The sequence below is a fragment of the Sinohyriopsis cumingii genome, chromosome 8, assembly GCF_028554795.1.
Source record: "Sinohyriopsis cumingii isolate HCF-2022 chromosome 8, ASM2855479v2, whole genome shotgun sequence".
NCBI classification, from domain to species: Eukaryota; Metazoa; Mollusca; class Bivalvia; order Unionida; family Unionidae; genus Sinohyriopsis; species Sinohyriopsis cumingii.
The window spans coordinates 13,186,114-13,198,340 of NC_142968.1; the positions used below are offsets into that span (position 1 = coordinate 13,186,114).

Genomic DNA, 12,227 nt, shown 5'->3' on the forward strand with positions numbered 1-12,227 from the left:
CCAGAGTTTCCACCAAGTGATAATCTCTTGTCAGTAAAAGAAAAATTGTGCCACTCTTATCTTTTTTTTTCTTTTTGCAGGTTTTGCTATTTTTGCAGAAGTAGTCAATCTTTAATTGATCAGTAAATGGCATTTTCACAGCATCTTTGCATAACCTTATCAGATTCATAGTAAGGCTTTTTCATTGACCTGGTTTCACCAGGTCTCTGAAGCACCATATCTAGGTTCTGACTCACAAGATAACACTTCCTTAGGGCCCATGAACCTAACATGTTTAAGCTGGGAACTACTGTTGAGCTCAGAGTCTCCTATATATTATAGTTACATAAAACTCTATTTTGAGTAGTACTAACAAACAAATAACAACTTATTCCATATACCTGTACTGCCTTGTATATGTTGTTTTATGCAGAATGTTGACTTGATGGGAGAAATAAAATGTGAGTAGATCACCGCTGACCTTGCTTGTTTAATTCCATGCTACCTATTGTTGAAATAGTCACAGAAATAGTTTATTGTGATCTACAGGTTATTTAGTTATATCAAACAAACCTATTGATCAACTGTAAAAACAAAATCTCAGATAATACATTAAATGAAAAGAATCATTTTAAAAAATATAAAAGTCTATAATATCATGCATCAGATAAAAAAAGGGAATGAAATAACACCAACTCATTACCAACTCATCACCAACTCATTATCAACACATTATTTAAACTTTAGATTTGGGGAACAGCAGATAGTTGTGAATTACTGAAGAAGCATTTGAGTGATATTAATTTACCCTATAAGTTATTGAAGAAGCATTTTAGTCATATTAATTTACCCTGTAAGTTACTGAAGAAGCATTTGAGTCATATTAATTTACCCTATAAGTTATTGAAGAATCATTTGAGTCATATTAATTTACCCTGTAAGTTAATGAAGAATCATTTGAGTCATATTAATTTACCCTGTAAGTTACTGAAGAAGCATTTGAGTCATATTAATTTACCCTATAAGTTATTGAAGAATCGTTTGAGTCATATTAATTTACCCTGTAAGTTAATGAAGAATCATTTGAGTCATATTAATTTACCCTGTAAGTTACTGAAGAAGCATTTGAGTGATATTAATTTACCCTATAAGTTATTGAAGAATCATTTGAGTCATATTAATTTACCCTGTAAGTTACTGAAGAAGCATTTGAGTCATATTAATTTACCCTATAAGTTATTGAAGAATCATTTGAGTCATATTAATTTACCCTATAAGTTATTGAAGAATCATTTGAGTCATATTAATTTACCCTGTAAGTTACTGAAGAATCATTTGAGTCATATTAATTTACCCTATAAGTTATTGAAGAATCATTTGAGTCATATTAATTTACCCTGTAAGTTACTGAAGAAGCATTTGAGTGATATTAATTTACCCTATAAGTTATTGAAGAATCATTTGAGTCATATTAATTTACCCTGTAAGTTACTGAAGAAGCATTTGAGTCATATTAATTTACCCTATAAGTTATTGAAGAATCATTTGAGTCATATTAATTTACCCTATAAGTTATTGAAGAAGCATTTGAGTCATATTAATTTACCCTATAAGTTATTGAAGAATCATTTGAGTCATATTAATTTACCCTATAAGTTATTGAAGAAGCATTTTAGTCATATTAATTTATCCTGTAAGTTACTGAAGAAGCATTTGAGTGATATTAATTTACCCTATAAGTTATTGAAGAATCATTTGAGTCATATTAATTTACCCTGTAAGTTACTGAAGAAGCATTTGAGTCATATTAATTTACCCTATAAGTTATTGAAGAATCGTTTGAGTCATATTAATTTACCCTGTAAGTTACTGAAGAATCATTTGAGTCATATTAATTTACCCTATAAGTTATTGAAGAAGCATTTTAGTCATATTAATTTACCCTGTAAGTTACTGAAGAAGCATTTGAGTGATATTAATTTACCCTATAAGTTATTGAAGAATCATTTGAGTCATATTAATTTATCCTGTAAGTTACTGAAGAAGCATTTGAGTGATATTAATTTACCCTATAAGTTATTGAAGAATCATTTGAGTCATATTAATTTACCCTGTAAGTTACTGAAGAAGCATTTGAGTCATATTAATTTACCCTGTAAGTTACTGAAGAAGCATTTGAGTGATATTAATTTACCCTATAAGTTATTGAAGAATCATTTGAGTCATATTAATTTACCCTATAAGTTATTGAAGAAGCATTTGAGTCATATTAATTTACCCTGTAAGTTACTGAAGAAGCATTTGAGTCATATTAATTTACCCTGTAAGTTACTGAAGAAGCATTTGAGTGATATTAATTTACCCTATAAGTTATTGAAGAATCATTTGAGTCATATTAATTTACCCTGTAAGTTACTGAAGAAGCATTTGAGTGATATTAATTTACCCTATAAGTTATTGAAGAATCATTTGAGTCATATTAATTTACCCTATAAGTTATTGAAGAAGCATTTGAGTGATATTAATTTACCCTATAAGTTATTGAAGAATCATTTGAGTCATATTAATTTACCCTATAAGTTATTGAAGAATCATTTGAGTCATATTAATTTACCCTGTAAGTTACTGAAGAAGCATTTGAGTGATATTAATTTACCCTATAAGTTATTGAAGAATCATTTGAGTCATATTAATTTACCCTATAAGTTATTGAAGAATCGTTTGAGTCATATTAATTTACCCTGTAAGTTACTGAAGAAGCATTTGAGTGATATTAATTTACCCTATAAGTTATTGAAGAAGCATTTGAGTCATATTAATTTACCCTGTAAGTTACTGAAGAAGCATTTGAGTCATATTAATTTACCCTGTAAGTTACTGAAGAAGCATTTGAGTGATATTAATTTACCCTATAAGTTATTGAAGAATCATTTGAGTCATATTAATTTACCCTGTAAGTTACTGAAGAAGCATTTGAGTCATATTAATTTACCCTATAAGTTATTGAAGAATCATTTGAGTCATATTAATTTACCCTATAAGTTATTGAAGAATCATTTGAGTCATATTAATTTACCCTGTAAGTTACTGAAGAATCATTTGAGTCATATTAATTTACCCTATAAGTTATTGAAGAATCATTTGAGTCATATTAATTTACCCTGTAAGTTACTGAAGAAGCATTTGAGTGATATTAATTTACCCTATAAGTTATTGAAGAATCATTTGAGTCATATTAATTTACCCTGTAAGTTACTGAAGAAGCATTTGAGTGATATTAATTTACCCTATAAGTTATTGAAGAATCATTTGAGTCATATTAATTTACCCTATAAGTTATTGAAGAAGCATTTGAGTCATATTAATTTACCCTATAAGTTATTGAAGAATCATTTGAGTCATATTAATTTACCCTATAAGTTATTGAAGAAGCATTTTAGTCATATTAATTTATCCTGTAAGTTACTGAAGAAGCATTTGAGTGATATTAATTTACCCTATAAGTTATTGAAGAATCATTTGAGTCATATTAATTTACCCTGTAAGTTACTGAAGAAGCATTTGAGTCATATTAATTTACCCTATAAGTTATTGAAGAATCGTTTGAGTCATATTAATTTACCCTGTAAGTTACTGAAGAATCATTTGAGTCATATTAATTTACCCTATAAGTTATTGAAGAAGCATTTTAGTCATATTAATTTACCCTGTAAGTTACTGAAGAAGCATTTGAGTGATATTAATTTACCCTATAAGTTATTGAAGAATCATTTGAGTCATATTAATTTATCCTGTAAGTTACTGAAGAAGCATTTGAGTGATATTAATTTACCCTATAAGTTATTGAAGAATCATTTGAGTCATATTAATTTACCCTGTAAGTTACTGAAGAAGCATTTGAGTCATATTAATTTACCCTGTAAGTTACTGAAGAAGCATTTGAGTGATATTAATTTACCCTATAAGTTATTGAAGAATCATTTGAGTCATATTAATTTACCCTATAAGTTATTGAAGAAGCATTTGAGTCATATTAATTTACCCTGTAAGTTACTGAAGAAGCATTTGAGTCATATTAATTTACCCTGTAAGTTACTGAAGAAGCATTTGAGTGATATTAATTTACCCTATAAGTTATTGAAGAATCATTTGAGTCATATTAATTTACCCTGTAAGTTACTGAAGAAGCATTTGAGTGATATTAATTTACCCTATAAGTTATTGAAGAATCATTTGAGTCATATTAATTTACCCTATAAGTTATTGAAGAAGCATTTGAGTGATATTAATTTACCCTATAAGTTATTGAAGAATCATTTGAGTCATATTAATTTACCCTATAAGTTATTGAAGAATCATTTGAGTCATATTAATTTACCCTGTAAGTTACTGAAGAAGCATTTGAGTGATATTAATTTACCCTATAAGTTATTGAAGAATCATTTGAGTCATATTAATTTACCCTATAAGTTATTGAAGAATCGTTTGAGTCATATTAATTTACCCTGTAAGTTACTGAAGAAGCATTTGAGTGATATTAATTTACCCTATAAGTTATTGAAGAAGCATTTGAGTCATATTAATTTACCCTGTAAGTTACTGAAGAAGCATTTGAGTCATATTAATTTACCCTGTAAGTTACTGAAGAAGCATTTGAGTGATATTAATTTACCCTATAAGTTATTGAAGAATCATTTGAGTCATATTAATTTACCCTATAAGTTATTGAAGAAGCATTTGAGTCATATTAATTTACCCTGTAAGTTACTGAAGAATCATTTGAGTCATATTAATTTACCCTGTAAGTTATTGAAGAATCATTTGAGTCATATTAATTTACCCTATAAGTTATTGAAGAAGCATTTGAGTCGTATTAATTTACCCTATAAATTACTGAAGAAGCATTTGAGTCATATTAATTTACTCAATAAATTATTGAAGAATATCTCTCAAATGCTTCTTCAGTAATTCATAGGGTAAATTAATATCACTCAAATGCTTCTTCAGTAGTTTATAGGGTAAATTTGAGTCATATTAATTTACCCTATAAGTTACTGAAGAAGCGTTTGAGTGATATTAATTTACCCTATAAGTTATTGAAGAAGCATTTGAGTGATATTAATTTATCCTGTAAGTTATTGAAGAAGCATTTGAGTGATATTATTTTACCCTATAAATTATTGAAGAATGGTCAGAATGATATTGATTGATTTACCCCATGATAGTAACAATATTCAACTGATTTTACCACTCATATATTTATTGATAACCACAATATTCTTCTGACTTTGCCAGACATTTTAGCCTTACCAGACTATCTTCTAAGAAATTGATGCATTTACATTTATGTGAGAAATTTTTTCTTTTTAGCACCCTCTTGCAGATTTTGTGATATTAGGTGCATATATTTTAATGGCTCCCATGTGAAAGTCTTTACACCATCATATCAGTGAAGTCATGATGTGCTGGAATTAAAAATTATATTGAGACTATTTTTAAAGAAATTGGTTTTAGCTTGTTTTTTTGTTTTTTTTAATCAGAAATTTAAATAATAAGTCGATCCCTCACAATAAAGTCCTTCATTACAACATATTTCTTGTTAAATGGCAGGTGTTAGCATGGATCCCATTTCATTAAGTTGCAGTAAAATTATGTTTGTAATGTCAGTACTTTATGTTTTGTTTGGTTTTCTTCCCATTCCTGCTCTGATTATGTCTTGTCTGTGTAGTATTACATTTTGACTGAGACTAGGGAAGATTCTTTCACTCTAAGCTGCCATTGACCCCCTAAATTTAACTTAATCCCCATATCTTGATCATTATAGGATGACTAAGGTATATAAAAAGCACACCCCTCTCCCCCCCGCCCCCCCGACAACTCTAACAAGGTGCATTAGTGCTGTGTGACTTTGGTGAAACATGGGTACATACACTTCTTAGCAGTGACTGCAGCATCAGCATATCCTGCAACATTAAGACTGTATGTCAGTTTTATTGAACATTAAGACTTAAGTTGTAGCTTTTTATTTAACATTTAGACTGTGTTACAGTTTTATTCAATATTAAGAGTGTATGTTACAGTTTGATTAAATATTAAGACTGCACTATTTTATTCATCACTAAGACTGTATGTTACAGTTTTATTCAACACTAAGACTGTATGTTACAACTTTATGCCAAGGTCAAACTAAGTGGGTTACATTGCAGTATTGTGATAGGAGAGATTTCCACATTCCACAGAACACTTGTATACCAAACAAAGTAGTCAGAGTAGCTTGAATGACTTAGATTCATTGACTGTATGATGGAAGTTCCATCATGAGCAGAAGTTTCTGTCGTTTAGATTCGTGTTACACATTCTGCATACTGTTTGTCAGGTGAGAAGATTGTGTCATCAGAGGTGTCTGCATGGTTGGAACTGGCAGAGCAAGAAGCAGTACAGATCCTCACAGATGACACATTTGAGCATCTGACACAGGCTGCAACAGGGGCTACAACAGGGGACTGGTTTGTTCTCTTGTAGGTAAAACATATTGCAACTGTAATTTACAGTTAGGTGATGTTTTTCTGCCTTTCTTATATCCAAGACCTTAAATGAATTGTAAAATTCATATTCTTCCTGCATAGCTTTAGATGTGACTCAGATACAGTGAAACCGCTTATATCAGACTCACCAATTCAATGCCATCCTGCTAATAAAGGAAAATACTGATATGTCCCAAATTTTATAACTGCAGATCTTTTTAACCCCAATATAAAAAAACGCTTGTTTATAAGAAACACATTTATAAAACCTATAATATTTATATAATGTGGCTTTGATAGTGTATTGATAGCAAGCATGCTTTACTTCTTGATGGTTCTGAGTTCAATTCCTGGTTTCAGTATGTACTCATTGTTGTTTCTCATTCAGGGTGCGTGGTTTTCTCTAGTTTCCTTTAGTACAAAATACTACACTAGGCCAACATCTGAACCATTGAGAACTTGTACAGGTGGCACAGAATGAATAACAATATTGTATAAAAAGTAATTGAAGTCCTAAGAATCATCACTTTGGTCCTACTTTCATTAGGAAATAAATTCCTTCGTTTGAACGTTCTTATAGGAATAATGGACTACAGTACAATTAAAAGGTCACAGGCCATACTCTAACATTTTCCTTTTGGCAATAGTTTGCATTACATGATTAAAAGTAGTTACATTCACACAAAAAGAATTTTAAAAAATATCAAGTGTAAAGAAAAATAATTTAATTACTCAAAATAGAGGTACACAATGCTGTTATTTCCCTTTAGATAAGACTTCCCATCTATAGAGGACGCCAACAAGAAATGACATACATTTATCCCACAAGACGAAGTACATGCTTCGTGTTGCTGTAAAATAAAGCACTATAAACTATGGATAGGGAACATTTAGATGAAACTATTGAAAACGAATTTACTGTTCAGCCTTATATTGATGTGCGTGCATGACACACTTGTGTTGCTTTCAAAACTGATCCATTGTTTTGATTTAATTTCTAAATTCCCATTAATATCGTAAAAAGGAGCCAGTGCTGGGTTCTGTATGTCGGCCAACTCTGTAAAGAAAATTTAAAATCAGCACACTTGAAAAAATCCAAAGGAACCAGCCGACTTCATTAAAATAAAATTGACACACTTAAAAGAATCCAAAGTCAGCTTGCAGGGTTGGCTTGCTTTGTACTAAAATAACCTTTGTATTTGATATCATGTGGTAAGTATAAGCAATGAGTTTTTTGCTTGCTGCCAGTTGTGATTATTCACCAACTGGGCTTCTATTTGTTTGCCATCTGTAATGATGATTGATACAAATGGCATTGGTGTCTGCTGAGTAAATAGTATACACAGCAATAACTTGCTTTAAAAGTGCTTTTTGTAACCCATGCAAGCAAAAAGATTGTCATTTGCATTCACAGTGAATGTATTTTCAAATAATGATTTTTATTTGGAAGATACTGTCATATAGTTAACCTGGATATAAAACAATCTTGGTCATTTTACACCTTACACTGCATCATGCATGAATGGCAGGTGCCTTCAAGCAGTCGGTTGATATTTCCATCTCATTTGCGATTTTGTTGGATCCAGCTTTCAGTCTTATAACATATACAAACCTTCGAGCGCAATGAAACACGATTCATTTCTCTGTAACTCACATCATTGAACAGTGTGTCATGTGTTATCTGGCAGAAGTGATACATACTACAGTAAGGATGCACATGCCAGCCAGCATCCACTACATATATAGAGTTCATAGATATATTTTTTTCTTTCATAAATTTTGAATGATGAAAAAAAAAAGAAGGAATAAATGATAACAATGCAAGGCTAGTTTCTTTCATTTTTTTTCTTCAAATACGGTTGTAGTTTATCTATTTTATTACACCATGGGGGGGGGGGCACAAATTCAACACAAAACTATTTTGTGTTTAAAGTCTTTGGACAGATATCATTGAGGAAAAAGGTTTTACCATAAGTTCTGGGACAGGAATTTTTTTTTATTTTATCGTGTTCCAGTATATATGGTAAATACGGTATACATAGATATATATCAATATATATATATATATATATATATATCTGACTGAATCTACAGACTTGTACACCTATAAATGATAAACGTCCCAGAGTAATACTATATATTTCTTTTTTTAATCTTTTTTGAGTTCATATTGGTTATAATAATGCTAAGTAAAGAGTTTGATCAAAGCTTACACTATGCATGTTCAAAAAGTATTATGATTATTTTAAACATTAATATTTTACATCTGCAGTAACATTACTGTACTGTAATCCTTTATTTGATATATTTTACTTACTCTCTTTCTATCCCTCTTCTCATTTGCACCATATCTCTCTTTCTATCCCTCTTCTGATATGCACCATATAGCTTTCTACAGGATTTAGGAGGTCCAAGCTTCTCAGGTGATGCAAGGGATTTTTTTCTTCTTATATTTGACAGTCTTTAGGAAAATTGTATGCACTGCTGTCTTTAGCAAATTCATTTTCTTTTGTACACCAATGGATATCATCACCAAAGTAGGGTGTAAAAAGCAATTGTCCTCAAAATGACATGTACAAGTGTGATGTTGCTGTTGGCATAAATAGTACAACTTTCCCATCCCTCACCCTATTCAAGCCAACAGCTTCAATCAACTTTTTCCAGTAAACAAGGTCTTTCAGAAAAAGAAAGAACCGTTTGTCCTGTCATCACTCTCATTTAATTTACATTCATATGCAACACAGTGCACCATATTTGCTGTACAAAAGTATGATTGTACACTATATCACTACATTCATATGCAACACAGTGCACCATATTTGCTGTACAAAAGTATGATTGTACACTATATCACTACATTCATATGCAACACAGTGCACCATATTTGCTGTACAAAAGTATGATTGTACACTATATCACTACATTCATATGCAACACAGTGCACCATATTTGCTGTACAAAAGTATGATTGTACACTATATCACACATTTTCATGGGGAAATTAAACACTTGAACGGCTAGATTGAATAGAAGGATAAATGTATGTCATATCCGTTTTTGGCATGCAGAAACTACCAATTGTTTACGGAGATTGCTGAATAACTTTTTCATTTAAAAAAGTGAATTTTTAAGTCAAATTTAACATTTTTATGGTGTACATACATAACAAATGCATTTCTATGACTATGATAATATCACACTTTTGTACATTATATGTGGACATTGACCTTTAAATCTTTACATTCTTGAGCTGGTTCCAATGCATTTAGGGTGTCATTTTGTGCTTTGTACAGTTTTTGAGTGTTGAAATTGACAATTGACAATGTCTCTGTCTGTCTGTCTGTCTATCTATCTATCTTTCTTTCTTTAATTTTTCATATATGGACCTATTATATTCAACAACATCTTTCGATACCTGAAGACAGGTTTTTGCTTAATAAAGGTTTATTTTTTTCATTAATTTGGTTAAACGAACTTTGAACACCTGTATGACTATTAAAGGTGATTAATTAAATGCGAGTAACCTTTTTATGGCAAATTTGATTGTACATAAATTTCATCATTTTACCTTTCATTTCCAGTTACAAACCCTCCTGTCCAAAATGCCAGCAAGTATTTCCAGCTTTTGAGAGTGTTGCTATTAGGTAAAATTACATTTCTTTTTATAGATCATTAGCTTGTACATTTCTGTCATGTTTTTCCTCATGCATTTGAGAAAAATAATATGCATGCCATGTAATCACAAAGTACAAGAGATGCTTTGTTCTTTTGTGCCCGCAGGGATGTAGGGAAGAGTTAAAAGATCCAATTTATTAAGCCTCCAGTTCATGGAACGTATTCAATATTTTTAAAATGAAAACTTAATACTGGTTGGAAGGAAAGCCATATTAGACATGTGACTAGTTTTAGAATATAACATCATATCTGCATGGTTTTTAGGGTGGGAACTATGGGTCTCAAACAAAATTTGACAATTCACTAGCAATGTACATCCAAACTGTCACAATTTACATGTTAGCTGTTGCCTTGACAGCCATAGTGTATGCAGAATGCATTCCTATGATTTTGAAAAGATTTTGTTGATTTTAATGGCACTTTTAATTCGTTATTGGTTATATTATGCTGAGAAAATGGAGCCAACCTTACCCAGCGACACATTGTCACAGCTGACCCATATCAGCCTGAAGGATTATTCAACCTGCAATTCATGGATTATGAGTCTGACACTCGACTAACTGAGCTATTGTGTACTTTGCATTTTTAAATAATATACCATCCAATTTACTTTGTCATCAGCACACTGGATTTTTAAATAATGTACCATCAAATTTACTTTGTCATCAGCACACTGGATTTATAAATAATATTCCTTCAAATTTACTTTGTCATCAGCACACTGGATTTTTAGATAATATACCATCAAATTTACTTTGTCATCAGCACACTGCATTTTTAGATAATATACCATCAGATTTACTTTGTCATCAGCACACTGCATTTTTAAATAATATCCCATCAAATTTACTTTGTCATCAGCACACTGCATTTTTAAATAATGTACCATCAAATTTACCTTGTCATCAGCACATTGGATTTTTAAATAATGTACCATCAAATTTACTTTGTCATCAGCACACTGCATTTTTAAATAGTATCCCATCAAATTTACTTTGTCATCAGCACACTGCATTTTTAAATAATGTACCATCAAATTTACCTTGTCATCAGCACATTGGATTTTTAAATAATATTCCATCAAATTTACTTTGTCATCAGCACACTGGATTTTTAAATAATATACCATCAAATTTACTTTGTCATCAGCACACTGGATTTTTAAATAATGTTCCATTAAATTTACTTTGTTATCACGTGGGTACATGTGAAAGCCTGCCAGTAGCTTTCATGTGGGTCGGTGGTTCTTCCCTGGGTTTTCCAGGGTTCTTCCTCCACCAGTTATACTGGCCGCCATGTATAGCCTATCTTGTGCTGAAAAATGGCATTAAACCCTACAACAACAACAACTAGATTTTTAAATAATGTACCATCGAAATTTACTTTGTCATCAGCACACTGGATGTTTAAACAAACACTTTTGGGATGATGTGGTACTCTTCATCCATTTGTTGATCTATCTATCCATGATGTACTAAATGAAAATGCTGCCAAACTTACAATGGCTACAGTGGCAGCCATCTTGAAAATCTTGTTATACTCCTCCTAATATGGAAGTCATCTTGACATGGGTATTCAACAGAAAACAAATTATATCTAGTTGGTCCTCAAAGAGCATATTGGAAACCTAGTTTCTGATTTTTGAATGGGTGGTCCAACATGAGATTTTCACCAAACGTCTTCTAATGGAGTCTTGTTTGTCATAAATGTAAATAGTGCTAGCCTTACTTACAGTATGGCTTCCACAGTGACTAATTTTATTTTAAAAAATTCTCAATAATGCCAGAGATGGTTTCATCACTTAGGCAACTGAAAAGAAGAAATTGTCAGATCTTGAAATTCCAGAAAATCTTTTTAGAAAGTTGACTGTTGGTCCCTTCAAAGTACTCTTGTTGGATAGAGCTATGGCCTTCAAGAAATTAACTACATATAATTGCATTGACTCAAGAACCATTCAACATATTTTAATGCAATATAGCATGAACATTGTTGTTTACAATTACATTTATGGGTCTAGTCTCATTTAACATAGGGTACTAGCATGCATAA

General features: G+C 31.0%; 1 protein-coding gene across 1 annotated transcript in view; it reads left to right on the plus strand.

The window, feature by feature from the left end:
- The window catches only part of LOC149793000 (thioredoxin domain-containing protein-like), a 39,041-nt gene that overhangs the window by 10,909 nt on the left and 15,905 nt on the right, over nt 1-12,227 (plus strand). The window contains exons 4-5 of the mRNA XM_089966867.1: nt 6,356-6,497; nt 10,085-10,147. Of these exons, the coding sequence (XP_089822993.1) occupies nt 6,356-6,497; nt 10,085-10,147 (205 nt within the window). The remainder of the gene's footprint in view (nt 1-6,355; nt 6,498-10,084; nt 10,148-12,227) is intronic.